Source organism: Dreissena polymorpha, chromosome 7, assembly GCF_020536995.1.
Source record: "Dreissena polymorpha isolate Duluth1 chromosome 7, UMN_Dpol_1.0, whole genome shotgun sequence".
NCBI classification, from domain to species: Eukaryota; Metazoa; Mollusca; class Bivalvia; order Myida; family Dreissenidae; genus Dreissena; species Dreissena polymorpha.
Window position 1 is genome coordinate 3,805,490 of NC_068361.1, and position 21,553 is coordinate 3,827,042.

Genomic DNA, 21,553 nt, shown 5'->3' on the forward strand with positions numbered 1-21,553 from the left:
CAAAAAAGAATATATTACTTAACAATGAAGTTAAAATTGAAAACCCATGAGTGGAGAAATACAATGAAATGAGAGTGTATGGGATCAAGGTAAATCGATTAAGGTAGTCGACCCGTAATGGGCACCTTTCCAAATATAATCTTGTGTATTATTTTCTTATTCAGCATATAATTTCACTGAACTACATGCATAATTTAGGTAGGCTTTCAATGCTTATTTAAAAAAACTGTTTTTTCAAAACCATCCCCTTGCTTGGCTTTTGTCCAGTTTATTTGCACCCCTGGGGTATTTGAAAGTTCCATTATTCATCCAGATTTCCAAATATGGGCATGCAGTTGGTGTGTACAGATCAGTAAATGTGTTTTAAGTTAAAACAAGATGAAATAGACATTTATTTTTTATGACTTGTTACCTATGGAAGAGCGCCATGAAATGTGAGTGGTTTCAGCCAAGTAGAAATTGGGTTTGTTAAAAACAAAGTGTCACACAATTCAAAATAGTATCATTTAAGTAATATATTGAACTTAGTTTTTATAGATACACTACATACAGCATAAATACCAAGAAATATACATATTTACCGTTTACTTTTTGAAATAAAAATAAAAATGCAACATGCATGATTCGTATTTTCAACAGTAAATAACCAAATTTAGCCATACCGTTGTTTTAATTTTAAAAATTGAAGAATGTGCATCAAAATTGCAACATATTTAACAATAAGCATAACTTATATGCTATACGAAATCAAATTACGTTAGAAAAGAAATAAAACGCATCGCAAAAAGTATTCGTTGTCGGCAAGATTCGAACCTGCGCGGTAAGATCCCAAAAGATTTATAGTCTATTGCCTCAATTACTCGGCAACGACAACTTCACATTAGTAACTGCTTAAATTAGATATCCATAAGTAAACAGTAAAAGGCTCTTCAATCATCAAAGAAATCGCGGACAATCATTACGGGGGCACTACCTTAATGGTGACAAAATCATATTTCTTCGCATTCTCTACAACTTTACAGTACCCTATTAACAGACACGAAAAATCTTCAATCTCTTTCTGCAAGTTATTTTACCTTTTTCAACACCTCACTTATAACAAGTTAAACAGCAACTTAACGTATAAAATAGTCACGTTTTGTTGTTTACAAACGTAACATTTGCTAGCTTATTTACTGGAACTGAATGTATTCTTTGACATTAAAATAGAACGGATTTTCTGTATTCTTAGACTTCAGTGTAAGAATATCTTGGTGAATACAGGTCCCGGTATAGAACAATGTGGAAGGCAAGTACGTGTTTGGTGTACTTCACATCTCTCTTCTTTTCCAAGACATAAGTAAGGAAAGAGGTTTCATAGAGTCTGCCACGTTACAGGCAATATTAAGTGTCATTCAAAAGCTTCATCAATTGGTTAAGCTGCATACATTCAGCGTTTAAACATTATAGTTAAGACCTATGTAACAGGATATGTGCAGCGATGGACCAATATATTACTTTTCCTTCGCCGTAAAATTGGACCGTTGATACCTCTTGTTGAGTGCATTTGTTTTTTCTGCGTAATAATTAATTACATAAATACCATTAATTGATCACTACACGTGAATTCGACAAGTAAGTGACAAATAAGTAAACCTGTAAAAAGTTGAGCGCACTCAAATTTAAATAAATTAATAATATGTTGTCACATGTGTTATTAATTTGATTCGCATTGTACTTGTATAACAAGAAAATGAGCGTGCTCCTTTACCAAAGACAACAGACCAGTAAAGCTAGAGATAAAAAGGCTACCATCAGGAAAAGAAGTCAAGGAAGTATAGGTTGTGCAAAGGAGGCACAACTGTTATTGCTTCTTTGGATTTGATCTATAGCCCGATTAAAAGAGATCAAAAGCAACTGCAAGTTGTACTCGCAAAACTGGGCAAATGTCCCAGCGAAAATTGTGAAATGCCATATAGGGTTCTGAAATGTTTCAGAGGAGAATGGCATATGGCTCGGGTAAGCAAACGTAGATTAGTAGTATAACTCTTAGAAACAAACTACCCAGTTCAAATTATTTTGTGTTTGTTTTCCTTTTGGAAGTAAACTTTGAGAGCTATATTGTTTGGATCATGGCGTTGTTTAAGAATTGTATCAGTTGTTTCCTTTAAATATATTGAATGTAAATGTTCAGAGCAAGATTATTGTTTCTTTGTGGTTCAGCGTTACTCGAGTGAGAAAAGTATTAAGTTAATGTCCGTGTGCATCACGGGCTTGGATTTACATTAACCCTTTGCATGCTGGGAAATTTGTCGTCTGCTAAAATGTCGTCTGCAGAATTTCTAAAATTAGCATTTTCTTCGATTTTTTTCAAAGAATACTATCAGAATAGCAAACAGTTTGGATCCTGATGAGACGCCACGTTCTGTGGCGTCTCATCTGGATCCAAACTGTTTGCAAAGGCCTTTAAAATTCAGCTCCAGCGCTTTAAGGGTTAAGTGCTCGTATATGCCGGTTGGCTTAATAGATATTATCCGAATATCCACAATTTCGCATAACCCTCCTCTATTCTGAATGTACCCATGACGCTGACTCATTCAAATAATGACAGCTTATGGAATTTTGTATTTCAATTTTTAACGATGTGTCAGCTTGATTTGTACCATTAAATGGTGTGTAATTTAACACCCAGAGTAAGATTATGATTTGATTGCTTAAGTACATACTGTTGAATCGTGTCGCTGGTTTAGATAGCGGACTGTGCTGGAGAGACAGGTAATCTCACGGAGACTGATGACTGTCGAACCTACACTTTTGAAATAGGCCTCCGAAGCAGAGGCAACTTCTGAACAACACCCGTGACCTGGAGTGCAGAACGAGCGGTATCTTCAGACTAGCATCCATTATTTCAGTTACTCGAAATTCGTATCGTAACAGGGCCCACACTAGATTAAAATTTATGTGAGCCAACCAGTTTGTTTTTTGGCTTTGATGTATTAAGGAGCCAACATGTTCAATATCGTTTTTGCTTTTTCTATTGTATCTTATTAGTTCCATAAAACTATAAAACTCTATGGTAGACGTTCAAACATGATAGTTTTTTTTGTTTTTTTGGTTATCAACTAGTTTCATTCCAGTTAACAAATTGCCAGTTTTGCATCAAAAAAGGTATTCCTTGCAATGGTTTTGGGATTTGGATATTCTCTCTATATATACATGTTAACAAAGCATGGCACACGATTGGAATTCATTAAACATTTTCCTGCCACGGTCCAGTTTTGAAAAATAAAGTGTATTTCCTGCCGATGTTATTTGGACAAATTGTTCCTGAAGAACTTAAACAATACAAATAGTCAGTCCAAATGGAAGCCGCTAGAGTTGTTGCATGCACAAAAAAGTTGTGCAATACTACACAACTTTTTAACGAACACCAGCGGGAAAGCCTATCGGACAGAAAACGAAAACAGTGAATTATCCTTTCAATATAAAAAAACTTTTACCGCCATATGTCTCAAATATATTGCCAGAACGACCCACACAGACATACGCGTTACGCTCTTCAAACGACATTCCTGTAAATTTTACACACTGCGCACAATTGAACTTCCTTTCTGATTCAAACTATACGAGACAGGAACATGCTTCCATAAGAGCTACCAAAATTTTCGTAATTTCATAACGACACTTTCCCACTTAATCGCTCGGATTGTATAATATAGGACAAAGAAGACTTAAAATCTATCACGCACGTTTACGATTATGGTGCAGCTCTCTCAACTATGACTTTTATCGTCGAAACACTGTTTTCTCTCTGTTGGTCACTTGTGGCGAAGTTTAAAATAATAATCGACAATTTTCTACAGAATCAAACTGAAACGAGTGCTTACCTCTTAAGTAGTCCATGTTCACCGGTGCTGAACTTCATTTTGGCAATGAATGGTTCGTTTTGAGAACGATTCGAATATGTGTTAATGTCAATAAAGTTATAAATGCAACACATAGATTAAGTGTCGGGTAGTTGGATTGTTGCGGTGGTTAAGCTGTAGGTACCCTTCGTGTTACTTGTGTAATAAACAAGACCACATCAATGAAAGTGGAATCGTAATGTTTATTGACGATCTAATTTAAATGTATAGAAGATTTTTTCGGCTTAAGCTGTATTAAGCCAGCTTTTCACCTTAGCCTGACCTTTGTTAGCGTCCAACAGAATTCAAATAAAACTTCCCGCGGCCAAGTACAGATGAATACACTTAATTGACTGCATTGGCTGATCTGAGAATACGACCAGAACATTGGAAACATGTCCGCGTCTTTGTAACACTGTTTTACTGCGTGTTCAGCATGAAACAATTTTATATCTAATGAAAAGGCTTAATAGATAGAACAGTTTTACACTCAATCTCGACATCAATACAGTTTGTGCGTCCACCTTTTATTTTCAGAAGATTTTCAGCGCGAGAACGTTTGCACTTAAAGGCTATTTTCTCATATTTAGTACTAACTTCCATATTCCTGTCAACATGTTAACATGTTAAAGTATATAGAGCAGTGGAAGCGAAGACTCACTTTAATGTATTGCATTTCAACTCGCGAGGTATATCGGGTCAATTTGCGGCCACTGTGTGTGAATGTCAGAGTTTACATACAGGTCATCCCTGCGTTTCTACCCTATGTGCTGATCGGAGTTCGCGGCCAGGAAAATAATCGTTACATAATAAAGACGCTATAGTGTGAACTAGGTGAACTGGAATTTTCTTAGACCAGACAGATGTTAAATGAAGATATCCAGCGATATCATATGGTATGTCAATAATAGATTCTGAATGTGTTTTACAACAATACCATGATAAATATTATTTTTAATTAATTTAACAAGAATTATGCCATCATATTGACTAATGAATTAAGCATGAGCGCAATGATTCTCGATACTGTTAAAAATCGAATCAAATAGCAACGCCAGACAAACCACTAAAACAGGTATGTTCGAAGAACGCGCGTATAAATATTTAAAATATATACGGATACTTCGCGTGTGGCCGGTTGACTCATATGTTTTAATTTCACTTCCATTCTTCTTTCGGTTTTCTGTTTTGTATCTATACGTTTATGACCAGCAATATGTAATAATGTAAAATAAGCCGCGAAAACTCCGCGTATCATCCCGTACTGCGTTTGCTGCAGCTAAGAATTGCACAGAAAAAGACATTCGCTATCTTTGATCTCATTCATTGAAGTCTTTACCTTTCATTAACTGCAACCACAATCAACGCCGTATATCTTTTTTAAAGATATTTCTTGTTTTAAATAACTACGTGAGTTTTAATAAAATGCATCCCTCAACAAGTGAAGGTGATATATGTCACAAACTACAGCGGAAGCTAATTTATTTCCGTATATTCCTTATGACAAGCAGTCACAAACATTCTATTTGCGCGCGAATGCTTCAAAATGCCGATGGTTTGACGTGATGTAGATTGCTATAATAATAATATTCGGCTCATATATACATTACAGTTGTTAATGTGAAAATCCTGAGCTCAAACTGGTGTTTTTTTCCCAGAAGGTAGTTCTTCTTGAATGCTTTTAGCTTTTATTAGAACACATGTACAGCTCAGAGTTCTTCCTATTAAACGATTTTTTCATTTAAAAAACTGTCTCACGTTTGGTTGTGAAATCGAGTTCAATCAACATAATACATCGTAACAAACACATAATCGGTTATTATCGTCATCAATTGGCGAGTCACCTGAAGCCGTATATTAATATTAGGTGATGACTTTCCATTGAAAAAGCGGCAATACGCCTCCAAAATCAACAAAACAAAAAGAGATATATAACAATATGAAACTTAAAAATATAAAGCCCTTACAGGCGTTCACAAATCTTTATTTTTCTATTTGTAAACATCCTTATGAACAAAAATCACATATTTTGGGTTTGAATAGGTTACAGGTATAGAGGATATTTGTTGGATAAGATGGAATACCGATTTTATTTCACGAGTTATCATATAAAATAATATTTTCAAGAGTGGCGTAGCCACGAGTGGAATAATAATTTTTTATGAGCACGAGTGAATTAAAATCGATATTTCATCGAATCCAACAAATTTTATTTTATATTTTATTCTTTTTTACCGTTAATTAACATTGTAAAAGAGTTTTAATGGATAATTTCGCTGGATTTATGACGTCATTTCGTCGAAAAAATGACGTCATTTCACAGTAAAACAGTGAAAAATATCGATATTTTTCACTGTTGTTTTTCATTGTTTAAAACAGTGAAATACATGTACCAAATTTGTTCACTGATATTTCTCTATAAACCACCGGAAAGCATAAAATAAATAATTGTAAATGCATATTATTATCAAAACAATGCACATATATGTATTAAAAAAATATTTCAAACCTGATAATTATAACAAAAGTTTTTATTATTCTTAATTAAATAATTTAACGTATTAGCAACAGTTTATATGTATGTTATCGAATGTACATGGTTCTCACAGTTCACACAGTACTTTTCATTGCAAAGATTCAAATGGATGAGACATATGTGTGAACAAAATTACAAAAATACATACAACAATGCATACGTAATTTTATTAAGTAATTCGATCATTTCTTGAAACGCATAAAGCGTATCCATATCAGCTATTGATATTATAGGGATGGTAATTCAATATTTGTGCATGTAGAACATGTAATTTAATGGTATGTCATTCATTTCATACGATTGTTACAGAGTCGGTTCATGATTAAGAATTTCAAGTGTTAATCTTAAAAATGTACAATATCTTAATTGCGTATACTGTAAATACACATTTTTTATGAATTTAAGTTCTTTGCAAAGTCTTGACTGTGTACTCTGCCTTGAAGCCGCCATTTTCACGCCCCCGGCCGTAAACCAGTCTGACGCGCGCACCAAGTGACTGCCAGATGAAGGGAGACAACTCGCCGCAGAAGGATTCCATTTCTCCAAGGTCCGTGTCCTCAACCTGAAAGATCACGTGATCACCTTGTTTTTATTATGACCGAGCGTTCAACACGGTTGAAAGTTGTTGTGGTGTTATTGTTTGTTTGTTTTAACCTCATTGAAATGATTTGAACATCTTGAATACGATGTTATATACAAACTATTACATCACTCATTGCTTTGCCACTTCAGATAAGACATTTTACCAACGGAATGTCGTAAGTGGCTTGAACCAAATTCGTAGATGACCACTTGATAGTTAATTAACTTGATAAAGCATGTTCACTAAGGATGATGAAAAACACACAGGCGTAGCATAATATAAGAAGAAACAATTTATGCAAGTTGGGTGTAAGTTGCGAAATTCAGGAGAACTTTTTCGGTTTTCTGTTGTTGTTGTTTTTCTACGGCCTAAATGACAGAATTCCTTGACATTTCAATTCTTCGCCCATCTTCTTTGTAACTTTAACTTTGTTGAAGGCGTTTTCATGGTCGCTATTGACCATTGATATTCGGTTTTTTTTTTACTGAACATTACGGATTATTAAATCAGACGCGTATCCTCCATTACCTTGATGCAGCCTGGATGACCAGAGATGTCAACCACGTGAAACTCCGTGAACGTTATCTGCACGCTCCTTCCTGGTGTCACTATGACGTAGATCTCGCATTCGGTAACCTCACCGTTGACGTCACTACTGTGCACAGAGGTCAGGTGACCAGCAACAGCAGTAAAATGTTGTCTGCATGCTATAATCAAGTAACAATAGTACATTAGTTCAACAATGATTAAATACGCCTTATATATATATATATATATATATATATATATATATATATATATATATATATATATATATATATATATATATATATATATATATATATATATATATATATATATATATATATATATATATATATAAAGCAAACACTTAGGGTCGGTCCTTTTTAACACTTTACAAAAAATGTTGACTGTTAATTGCTTTCGGCACAAAATCAGTAACGAATAACAGACCTTAAAAAAATATTATTTACAAAATTACAGGATAATGGTGACAAACTTGAAATAATAAATATAACACATTTACGAAGGCTACACGTGGCATTGAACTATCAATGTTTATAAGCGTTATTCCGGGTAATTCTGTATCATCCTTCGTATTGAAGTGAACAAAATGATTATCAATGTGTACACATAAATCTGAGTTTCAATGGATGCATAGTTAGGTTTTACCCCTTATTCCGTTTTACTGACACTCGAAGCACGTCTTATGCACCACTTTAATAATTCCAATTCTAAAATTACGGCTCATAGTAAAAACTTAAAATTGCGCACACTTTTGGTTGTTCAGCAACATTTTCGACACAGCTGTTTCGAAATAATTCATCCATGACTCCGAAACTTCTGAACCACGTACCGGTGTGGTCTCCTTGTGATGCGTGTGCAAATGGAAGTTTGCGAACAATATCGATTTTTACTTGCATGTTATTATTTTCTTCAGACAAAACAATAAAGAAAAAAACAGCGTAGTTCGAATGTCTTGTTTATAAATATATATGTGTGTGTGCAATTACATGTATATGATTTCAGTGTGGTGGGGGGGGGGGGACAAACAGTGGAACTCATGTTAAGTGTTATAATGGTTTCTCGATGAGAGAAATGTGTCAGTCTATCATCAGAGTAATACTGAGCTCCAAGGAATGCATGCCTATTTAGTGCATGTGCGTTTGAAATTTGCTGTTACAGTAATTTAACTGACAGTAAATATTTAAAGATTGTGTCATTTCGCGATTTTGTTATATAGAGCGATATAGCTCATTGAATGATGATTGATCGACTTATTTTTATCAATTCGAATACAATTTCATTGAGATATTAAGATATTGTTTATTTCTTCATATTTAATCCATTGATACATATTCGAGAAGTAATGAAAAATACTTGAGTGTAAGAAGTGCGTTGAAGTGTAAAAATATTATTTTGGTTAAGTAACTCGTTTCACTTTCCCGATAGGTAACATTACACTAAATCATGTTGTATCCCTCCGTGTTCCAAAAGTAGTGCCTATTTCTAAAGAGTTCCTTTTCTCTTCGGTATTAAAAGCGATTTAGCGATCGCACCCATGCTTTTTGTGATTATTTCCTGCATCCTGTGTGTGTAGGCAACATTTTGGCGCATTTCATTGGGATTACGTTGAAAGATGACTGTTTGGGGTGCGTTTATTGAAGTACGGGGCTTTTGTCGAAATTTCACTATCGAAACTCTGTTTGCCGAGGGTGCTTGCCTTTGGGCGAATTTTACTTTCTTGGAAGTTGCGAGAGCATATATTTTTGACTGCATTTATTGAAAGAGGAAAGATTTATCTTTTAAATGATACCGGTCTTGCAATTTTTGATATATATGAGATTCAAGAAAAATGCTTTGAACGTTGGCAGTATTATAATGGGACCCTATGGGAAATGGAATTAGTATAATATAACCGATATCAAGTACGGGTGAGTAGGACTTGTCTCCCTTGAAATAAGCAAATCGAGACCGAGGCTTGCAATGATATTGCCGGAGATGGCAATATAGGCATTATAATATCAGCTTGAAAAGTTCAAACAAATGATAAAATGATGTTATTATCGTTAAACGTTTCACAAGTGTATTAACTCCATTGTGTCTAATTGGAAGTATTTGGTTATACCAAAGTCATTGAATAGCGTCTTATTGCATTCAAGTATACGTCTTTAATCAAAGATCTATCAATCACCAATATGTCAATTGATAGATGTTTGCATTTATTAACATATAAAATTTCAAACTATTTTAAACAAACATCATTATATTCCTTTTCGGACCGTTTAAGAAAAAACTAACTTGAAATCAAGTTTATTATTAAAATATTAGTTAGAAATATTTCAATAATAGCGTTAATTTGTTATGTTAATAGACATTGTGTTGTGTTGATATAGAAATTAAACAAAATGTTGACTAGAATCTATACATGATATTGACAATAGCTTACAAGTAGCACCACTTAAAAAACGCATTGAGAAATAAACGCCGATCGTACAAAAATCGTAAAACACAATATTTTATCAACTACATCACGGACTCTAGATAAGAGGGTCAATATACGCACCGTGACTATATTAGTTACCTGTGCATGTTAGAAGTCATGAAACTTACTTTCTATTGATATGAAACACATTGGAAATTAGCTGAAAGTAGCAATTCTATATATATAAAAATAAACAATAGGACACAACATCAAAAATTAATGTGTTTTATCATTCTAAGTATTGAAGTGTCTTTGTACACTAACCAGCAATACATCAAAACTGTATCATAAATCTCCTTAAGAGAAATATTAAAAACTTGTTCTTAAACACGTCTTAATTGACTTGAGCTTATACTTACAAGTGTTTCTTCACTATAAATCATATCTCAAAAAGTTAGAGTCTTAGCTATCGAGGCAATTACCGTGTATAACATACTTAAGGGGTATAACACAGTGTATATTACGTAATTGCCACTTTATATCTTAGGATAGGAGCCCCATAATGCACTTATGGTTAAAAGGTGGTCATATCTTAATACAAAATTATTATTAAGTGATATATAAGACAAGTTAGGCATCACGTCGACTGTCAGTCTCACTAAAAGAACACAAGTCTAGATTGCAATTTTGCTAATTTATGCGACAATTTACCAATCAAATTACATTCTTGTATTGAAATATCGTTATGCTTTTTTATGTTAGATATTTTGTTTGGTAAGAAGTTATATTAGAAATAGTAAAAAAATGAAATTAATGTTGGTGGAATGTCTGAATTTGAAGTAAAGATACTTTAATTGATGATGTCATTGAAACATATGATGTGTTCAACATTAAAATGAAACGCGTTTAATCAGTCTCAGTAGGTTTTTTTCAAGTCTATATCGCGATGGTGATAAATGGTTGCGAGTGCATGGCAATAAATAGCTATCAGTGCAAAGTAAAAATGGCGTTGAGAAGGAAGGAACACATCACGAAGAAACAAATGGCGTACAAAGCGTGATAGGAAATGGCGCTCAGAGAATTGGAAAAAAATGGCGGTCAGTGCATGGAAACACATGTCTGCGAATGCATGGTTCCAAATTGCGGCGATTGCATGGTTACAAATGGTTGCATGTTAATGTAAGATCTAAGAAACACATTGAATTTTTAGCAAAACGTTTGTTGAACATTTATCAATTTGGAAACGTGTTAACATGTAAACGAATAAATGCTTATTTTTTCAATGTCGATCATTTTCCTATATTTGTTACTTACCCTTAGCTTTCGGTGGTTCTTCCGCTGGCATAATCACGTCGCGCAAATCACCTAAACATTAAAAACATGTTCGTGGTATTAAACTGTTGTGAATGTGCGCATGTTTAAAAAATACAACTTTTTCACACACACGCATACCGGTATTACTAACCTAAAGAGGTACACAGACCGAAGTATGTGTGTGTGCGTGCGTGGTGTGTGTGCGTGCGTGGTGTGTGTGCGTGCGTCGTGTGTGTGCGTGCGTCGTGTGTGTGCGTGCGTGATGTGTGTGCGTGCGTGGTGTGTGTGCGTGCGTGATGTGTGTGTGCGTGCGTGGTGTGTGTGCGTGCGTTGGTTTTCCTACCACACCGAAGTAATTCATTTGAAAACACACGCACTTACTGAGGTACCAAAAATACCCAGGTACTTTTTCCCATTACCTCGGTATGTGTATCTCTGTTCGTGCGTAAAAAGACATATAGTGTGTTCTAGGGGGGGGGGGAAATAACGTTGTTCTGACGGTGTACCTCGGTAAGGTTGGGTACTTCGGTATGTTGGCTGTATATCGGTGTGTGGACCTCGGACGTATATTAACACACAGACGGACAAACACACACACACACACTCACACAAAACTTAAGAAGAAAGATTAGAAAGTAAGCGTAAATTTGTTGAGAGTGGTAATGCTAAGATAATTAAGAATACATTTCTTGAGTGTTGCTTTAAAATCCCATAGCCTGTGCCTCAGGTATTCGTCAAATGAACTGATCGTTATTTAACCCTAACTATCGCTAGGTATTTTCTTTTTCTCATAATATTTCCATTTGGTATCTGTAGTTACTGAAACAATTTACACAAGAAAAATCCAGGAAAACGATCACGATATCATGAAATGACGTCATGAAAAAGCATTAAGTTTTATTGCGCGCGCCAGCTTTATGCACCTTATTTTTTTTACCATACTTGACAATGTCCGCAATGTCAAATGTATAGTGAAATTAAAAGGGTGACAAAGTGGCTAAACCGATATGGAACAAAATAATGCTTCGGAAATTACACAAATTTAAACTTTACATTGGAATGAAACGGGTTGCAAAGTGGATATAAAGCATTTTGAAAAAAAAATACTTCGGAACAAAGAAACCTTACGCTTCTTTCTGTTTCCGCAGAATCCACAGTATTTCTGGCAGTGCTGCGTGGCCCATGGTTTGAACTCTGTACACACGCTTCTGCCATAATAGGGGCAATTGTTTGACGCGTCGCTACAAGCTAAGAACAAGTTTTCAAATGTTCAGTAAGTATTGAAGGGACATCGTGATATATTTTCTTACTTTTTGAAAAAATAGCGATAATGATCAAATTATATGTATTTACTTATAAAACTGATCTATTTTGGAATAATCTTCAATACTAATTTTTTTTAAACGCTATCGTTCATGTTATTGCATTTTAAATGCAATGTAGTTACTCGATTTTTTTCTTTGAGACGCATTAACAATTTTTGATTGCTTTTTTGCACATCACGAAACAATATTTAAATGATTTTCGAATTCATAAGTGTTATTTTGCTTGTTTTAATGCAGCATATTCAATCTCTTTTGTATTTTTGGTGAATTGTCATCTTTCCAATTTGTGAAGAAATCTTTTGAAAATGTTTATGCCCATTCATGTTGCTAAATGACAATTGCAAATTGCTTGACAAAAGCATATTGCTTAAAGACTCCATGTTGACATATTACACTTGCATTTTGGTATATGGCAAATGCTTTTTGTTTTGTGTTACTCTTTACCAACATACTGTTTGTACATTTCGACTTTACACTAGTAATTACACTAGCAATTCAACAACACGAAAGCAATATACACTAAGCATTTTGCAATTTTGCAAGGCATGACGCAACATGAAGTAAATCAACAATCAACCATGAGCTATTTTTCTCGAAAAAGCCCTGTCCATAAAACGCCAAAAGCAGGCAAGATGCATGTGTTCAAGCAAAATGTTGCATGGTTGAAACGTTTGATTGTCAGTACTTTCGTACATCCGTCTTTGCGTTTCAGTCACACAGAATGTTAATTATAAACACAATCTTACACTGAAATTGACAAATATCTTCTCGACTATATACCGCAGCCACAAACAGGAAACAATATATGACTGCGTCTTACCACAGTATCCACAATATTTGGCGCACTTCTTCCTAGCCCAGGTACTGTACAAAGGATTCGTGCAGAAGCCGAAAGCGTAGTTCTCACACTCGCCAGCTTCGTCCATGCAGCCTGGATTTTTCAAAGAGGATATCAGTTGGTTAAAGTTCTCTGTGGTGACTTCATATTGTACAAGGTACTGCCTACAGTTCACATGTCAAAGACGTCAAATGTGTATCTTACTTGACTGCTCATTTTGAGAATCGAGCCGTATATTCGTACACATAAAAAACGTTATACAGCGTGTCATTATTAAAAAATTATCACATCCCATAGAGGATGATACAACGGATTGTCAACCCTAGGATGTTTTTAGCAACCAAGGCATCAGCCGAGGTTGACATTTGTATTCGAGGTTTGACTAGTCTATTCCATTGTATCATACCGAACAAACAATGAGTACATCAGTTTGAGACTATTTGTAAAACGGTAGTCAGCTTTCCATACTGTGCAATACTTGGCATGACGTGTACAGCTATTTTTAGATATGCCATGTTACCAAGATGGCGTGTTGTTAATATGCACTTATATGCCGCGTTGGTGTATTTAGTCATAAACAAAGCGTGTGTATTTAGTACAAACGTATCTGGCGACACAGAATTGGAATAAAATAGTGCTGATATAAAACGTGTAATGTATATATTTACAACAAATAACACGATACATGCGTTGCTTATTTAAAAAGGTGTGACTACATATTTCTGTGCACTGGACCGGAATTGTCACGGAGGACTGTTAGCGGGCCGTGTTTGTTTGTTGTTTACCATCGGCGTTTAAAACTGTTGTGGAAAGCAAGAGTGATAAGGTTTGAAGAATAAATACATTTTAAAAAAAACGTGCTAACCAGTCATTGAGATTTCGAAAGCAAATCGTCGTTCTGGTTAAGGTGCTTCACATGAAATGAAAACACACTTCTCATATTAAATGTAAAAGGAATTTAGAATGTTTCTTACTGGATAGTATTTGATAAAACATGGGATACACGTCAGCATTTCCGGACGCGTGGGGTAAATTTAAAGTTTCACATTCGCTCAAATCTGATTTTTCAGAGTTCCATTATGAGCTTCACGCCAGGTCGACAAATGCCACACGCTAGGTGTATAGAAATTTTTAATGGGAAAGTAACGTGAGTTATATTAATACAAATCGAAATATAATAATACAAATCATGACATACTTCATCAAATACAAGCTCACTGTTGTCAATATCGATGAAACAAGTAGGAAATATTTTCTGTTATAATACCCCATGTGTCAAACTCCATATAATACGTCATACCAAGTAAAAAAAAACAGGAAGCTGATTTTACCGTTTTATAACGAGTGTTAAACAAAGTTACAGTTTGTTTGATAAAAACTATTTTCAAAGACGGCGATACACCGTATAGTCAGCCCTAGAATTATTTTTGTCCGCCTCGTCCAACGCCTCGATTAACATAAAGATCCCGGGTTGACAAAACGTTGTATCACCCTCTACGGCCAAAAGTCTATTGGGTTTAATTAAATTAATAATAATAATAAAACTATTATTATTATACTCGATGGTGTTTTTATAGCACAGACCTTATAAAACATGCATTTCATTGGTATTCGGGGACAGACTGTCGAAGTATTTTGTCTGCTAAAGCTCTCGGATCAACAGCTCACAATATTGCCCAGACTACACCCAGAAAAAATTAGTCTTCTCGCAAATGTCAATTTTATTTCTGCATAATGTACCTACCTGGTTTCGTTTCACACGCACGCGGTATGCAGTCTTCCTGTTCGGCAGGTTTAAGCGTCTGGATACACAAGCTAGCGTTGATTGGAAAGTTAGACGTAGAGCTCGAATAACAGCGGACCAAACGGGCACGTATACCTCGTGCGCAGGTTGTGGAGCACTATGTTAAACATTTTACATACATGTAAACAAATCTTCTTTTTGAAACAGTAAATGGTGCTTATTTATTTGCCTCATCAAACATATTACTTTAAATACTATGTGGTCGCGTTACAGAAACATAATAATGGCGAACTGATGAGAGTTGTCCAATAAAATTAGCTTTCTTGAAATTCATAATTTCTTCATTTTATATAAGAAGGATGATAACGACCATGATGATGGTGTGAATGACGATGATGATCACATGATGATGGGGAGGAGGAGGATGGTGATCAAAATGATACTGGTGATGATGGCGATGATAACATGATGAAGATGATGATGATGATGATGATTATGATGATGATGATGATGATGATGATGATGATGATGATGATGATGATGATGATGATGATGATGATGATACACGTGCACCTACCTCGGTCCACGCCCCAGCTTCCCATACACCCGGACAAACGTGTGAATTGCACGTGGATGTCGCGACTGGCTTGTTCTGCTCAACACATCGACCGTCCTCGACAACCTGAGAAAAAATAAATGTCATTGAAACCCTGTTCTGGATCTTACATTTCACAAAAAAGTATTTGCACTTGTAATGAACAACATGACCTTGTTTTTCAGTAATTATCTTTTCCTTGTGCGAAAATAGGACACAATTGCTCACAGGTACAAACGGTATTAGTTCACTTTTCACACTTTTTGTGAAATTTGTGATTATGTTCATACGCAGTAAATAAGATTAAATGTGAATAAACATAATCATATTTTCAGCCATAATAGCCAGCGTTTTGAATACTTTGTCTGTCACTTCGATCCGTCATATTGTTTGTTTGTCACTCCGCTTGAATGCCTCACAATACCACATCTTCACCTGTATTGACCCTGACATTGTAGAGTTCGTACTCTTGCTACACACGTTCCAAGGCTTCAACACTTGCGTTATATTATATGTATACTTACGGTCCTAGTTCTTAGTTAATAAAGAAGATTTCGTGCCGCTTGACCTTTTTACAAGTGTACTAAAGCATTTGAATTACATTTTTAATTGTTTGGTTAAATACTTCACGCAACTTTTTCAATATGTATCAAACAAAATTTATCTTTAAAACCAAATGCGTTTCTGGATAAACAAAATCTGATCCTTCGTGGATGCATAGCTAAATTAATTTAACGTAAACCCACAAAATTGTCATAATTAATGTATTTCATTTGTAAATGATAGCACGTGTTTACATTAATAAGATGTATCAGCGTTTATAACTGGCCAAACACCCTCTTACGAACAGGACGGTGAGGCGATGTATCTTCGTCTACAAGTTAATTATTTATATTCCATACCCTGTTCACGTTGTTGTTTTCCTCCACACATTGTACCAATCGATGTTTCTCCCCTCCTCCACATGACTCCGTGCACTCTCCCCACCCCGCTGCTCGCCAACTTTAACAGAAACACTTATGGGATGAAGTGATATTATTTGTTCTTTGTGAAACAAATTGCATAACGAAAGGGGCACATTGGGGTAATCATGTGTTGTAATTTAGCAACAACACGTTTATTTGCCATCTGTCGCCAACCAATTAGCAATGAAATGGTTTAAGTCTTTGATATGCGTGATTTGATTTGAAGACAAGTCATACACTTTTCATTTCTTTATTCGTAAAGCGATATAAATCAGTTATTTTATGTGTGAGTAATAAACAAACTACTGCTTGTGTATGTTAATAACCCATAATTTAAGAGTAATGTGCAGCAAAAAACTTTGTTGTTGAAACAGTACAATAATGTTATCAAGTAGCGTACGACGCAGTGTAACATATGTGTTGATGTAATTACCGGTACCAGCGTTCTAGATAAGCTGCGTATCAGCGTAATATACGCATTAGAAATAGCAAGATACGCTCAGTTTATAATTTCCGTGTGAATCTGAATTTACGCAAATGATGTAAATTCTATGCGTACAACGTAAACAAAACATATAAACAGTTGATTGTCTTTCGCCCAAATATGAGACTGGTTATCGTATATATTAGAGCTAATTTGTGCGCTGGATTGTAGAAATAGTTAGCCAGTCGGTATGTATACTCTGTATCATCTAGACGGATGATAAATTTAGTATGGATTTTTTAACAGACAGTCAGGCGCTTATGTGTTTATTTACATGAAGAGATCAGCATGGCTTCTTTGAAGCCAAAACAAATTACTGCTCAAAGTAAAATTGATTCTTTTTATACGACAAAAGTTGTATCGAGTAAAAACATTGTACTGCCAATACTGAATGATTTCCTCGGTTTTCTAATAAAAACACAATTAAACGCTAATAAAACAACTGTTTAAAGTTGACAAAAAAGTTTTCCGTGGCGCACGGTGGTGGACGTCTGACGTCAGGATAAGGACGAAGTTCGTCTTAAATGTAAAATCTGCCAACAATACAAGGCTTATAAACCATGGACAGTTAAAAACAAAAAACACTTTAAGAAATCTACTACTATAAAGGAATACACATAGTTAATTGTTTATTGTGTTTAACATGATTAAAGTAGTGTGTCTGTACCCCGGCTATATTCTTGTTCTACTTTTAGCGAATAACCCTTCAAGCAAGGCAAAATTTGACCATTTACCCCCATGCTCTGAAAAGTGTGGGTATTTACCCCCATGGGTCAAAAATTATCTATAACGCTGCGGTACATCACATGGTATATGACTTCGGCACCACAATAATACCTAGGTGGACATGCCTGGGCGTTGCAAGGTTGTGGAACCTCGCTGGGTTTCTCTGCCAGAATACAGTTGTAGTCGTCAACTGTCCCCGTGGTAACACTCTCGCACGTGATGACTGGAGTTTGTGCGCCTGAGTAATTAAATATGGTGACATCATTTTACATTGGTTTGCTTAATCTTAAACAATTATTGTATAATTGATTTACTTCTTCTCATGTTTTTTATATGTTTGTTATAAAAAAAATCATTTAATCAAACTGGTTGGTCTCGATAGACCATGCTTATCACGGGAAAATCAGTTGTAAAATGTTAAAATTAGAACCTAACATGTGTAGTTGCAAGGTCTCCCTTTTCGGGGTGAGGGGGAGCATTTTATCATTTTTTATGGTTTCGCTTTTGTTAAACCTTATTCTATTCAGGTACCCAATCTTTACTTGCTATTAAGTAGCTAAGGTCTTGTCTCGACCAAATGTCCTATGGTAACTAATGCTTTGTGGGGATGACCACGGTACTTTATGTTATACAAGTGCAATTTCCCCCAGAACAAAATCGAGGAAATCTGATCATGTAATTCAAGTGTCGTTCTGAAGTTCATTTAACCCTTAATTTTAGTGAGTATTGGTAGGTCTGTCATTGACATAATGTTGCCTAGTTTCGGTTTAAGACGTTCCCTTCGTTTTTATTTGGTTCAACGTTACGAAACTAGGACATTGCTATAATTTAATCATCTGAGTAAAATGACGAAACGTCGCCATATTGATAGTTATTTTTAGTGATTGATAATACCTTAAGCCCGATTAATTATGAACTTTCCATCTACATTCGGGAATGGAGTGGTTGACGTCTTACAAGGAGATAATTATGTTTACCTGTACCGCAATATTTCGAGCATGCGCCTGCACGTGTCTTCCACATGTTCGCTGTTGTCAGCCGATTTCCGGTTGGCACATGATATTCATACGTCACTTCCGGTGCGGTTCCGACGTACTCTTGCCCATACTGCCGAAATACCTGTGTTGATACCGATATTGCTCCGTCGTTATATACATGTGTATGTCAATCTATTCATTTATTTTTTAAGCTTTAATAGATGTAATCAACATGTTTGAATATATGTATCACTGCTTACTAATTCGAAATTTCAATTTGCTTTGAAAAGTATGCAATACACATTGCAAGATCATATTTGGACATGTCGCAGTTGTTAAATATAAGAGTAAACGCTAGTTCTACATCCGTGCCTCGGGTTTTGCTTATTTTCTCATTGGAGCAACTGTGGAAAGAAGTATAGGATAGGAAAGATATAATATTGTTTAACAGTTTTCAAAAACGGTGTCATTTTCAAAAACTACCTGTGCAATGACCGGAACAGATGTCGGACCAATTATTTCGAGTCTTTCCGGTAGCTTGTTGTACTTCATTGACACGCCCCCGGTAACGTAGTTTCCGGACATGCGCGGTGAGGAGTTGGTAAAAAGCTGCTCTCCGTTCACCGTTACACCTTTATATGCATTCCAGAATGGAAAATCAAAGTGCTGATAGCATTTCAATACACACAAACATCCAATAAAAAAGGAAAATTGTGTTCCCATATTCTACTGCCCGAAGCGCATGTTTGAATTTTTGTAAAGTGATTAAATACAGCATAAACGGAGCTTAACCCTACTCTTATGGTCAGGGAAATAACCGATCAGTGAGGTTCCTATTACTGATGATACTTAATACGAATTGCAATACAGGAAAAAGTTCGGTAATAAAGTCCTTAATTTACATTTAAAAGTGCATCCTTGCTATGGCTTGGTCAATGAATACACCAGCGAATCTGTTTGTTATGTTAAACAGAGCATACGTTGCTCTGAATGATATTATAAAGTAAGCAGTATTAGTAACTGTCCGTGTCTAACAAAATGACATTATATAGTAAGCAGTATTAGTAACTGTCCGTGTCTAACAAAATGACATTATATAGTAAGCAGTATTAGTAACTGTCCGTGTCTAACAAAATGACATTATATAGTAAGCAGTATTAGTAACTGTCCGTGTCTAACAAAATGACATTATATAGTAAGCAGTATTAGTAACTGTCCGTGTCTAACAAAATGACATTATATAGTAAGCAGTATTAGTAACTGTCCGTGTCTAACAAAATGACATTATATAGTAAGCAGTATTAGTAACTGTCCGTGTCTAACAAAATGAAGTCAAGAAGGCCTTATATACAAAGCATTGAATAAGACAAGTACCACGTGTTATTAATTATAATAACCAGATTAACTTTGTACAAATAAAACCATGTATGTTACTGTTTCAAACTTATCAGAGTTTCCAAACTCTCAACAATTACAGGTTTTTAGTTTTATTTCCTCGACAACAGTTGATATACGATATTAGCGTTTTAATTCAGGTTAGAAAAAGTATTTATTGCTCACATAGTATAATGATTATTAAAGAGTAAAACTGCATACGTAGTAGGTTCATTGGGATATATAAAAAAAAACATGTCACATGAGGGTTTATCAAATCAGAATACACGGTTCACGTCGAAGAAAACACATTTTATGACGGACATATACGTTAATTGTGTAAAAATAGTTAATTTAGCGAACTGAAAGTGATCGCTTGGACGAAACACTGGGTTACTATTAATGGTTGTTAATTGCGCAAATGTTTGTGGAAAGACTCTTGTTACATTCTCAAAATAAAAGTACATTCCATGAAAATCACTTAAAATACGTAAAATACTGTTCCCACTTACTTATCCAGCAGTATCGGTTTCCCTGGGTCACGGTGATGCCTGTGCTGTTGGTAGGAAACGTCGCAAACTTCAAAAGCACTATAATACATCAATAATATTGCAATACTACTACTATTACTACTACTACTAATAATAATAATAATACTTTTTTGCTATTTTGCTAACCAAACCGGTTTTATGGGTGGTGGAAACTTTTAGAACCGTATTTTTTTCGAAAGCTGTTTTATTTAGCAATAACTATGACAGCTCATATTAGATACAACAGAAATGGTAAGGGAACACAACAGTTCGTAAAAATAACTAGACTGTTAATTAAATCGCACGTAAATAAAACCAGATAAAGTCCCCTCACCTTGCTCGCGACCCTGGTTGTACGTGCCCGTCAGTTTTCTGCACGTGTCGCCGCGACCTTTACATATGGCGCACTTGTCGAACTCGTGACCCGATCCCATGTGGCCGTCACACCCGAACATCTGTAATCATGTAGCCATGTGATATGATGTATAGAGAATATAATATTGGTGTATTATGATTGCGTGTGCTTTCAGACGAGGTTTGCGTCTGTGCATATTAACACATACGAAACAAAAGACTTAACAAAAAGGGAACAATTTATACATTCATTTGAATATGTTCACTACAAAAACATTTGCCATATGTTTTATAATTAAACATTCGACATGTTTCCTACCATCTGTGTATCAGATAATGGCTACTTTTCAAACACACCAACATTATTAATTCATTTA

The 21,553-nt window shown here is 35.2% G+C and overlaps 1 protein-coding gene across 1 annotated transcript; it reads right to left on the reverse strand.

Moving 5' to 3' along the window:
* Nucleotides 1–6,590: 6,590 nt before the first annotated feature.
* LOC127838505 (A disintegrin and metalloproteinase with thrombospondin motifs 6-like) lies at nt 6,591–20,878 on the reverse strand. Its single transcript, XM_052366292.1, has 12 exons — nt 20,805–20,878; nt 19,402–19,550; nt 18,919–19,060; nt 18,053–18,179; nt 16,669–16,768; nt 15,749–15,853; nt 15,172–15,328; nt 13,410–13,520; nt 12,393–12,512; nt 11,265–11,315; nt 7,532–7,710; nt 6,591–6,982 (listed from the first exon to the last, which is right to left on the reverse strand). The coding sequence occupies exons 2-12, from the start codon at nt 19,501–19,503 to the stop codon at nt 6,821–6,823; spliced, it is 1,356 nt and encodes a 451-aa protein (XP_052222252.1). The 5' UTR covers nt 19,504–19,550; nt 20,805–20,878; the 3' UTR covers nt 6,591–6,820.
* Between the last annotated feature and the right edge of the window lie 675 nt (nt 20,879–21,553).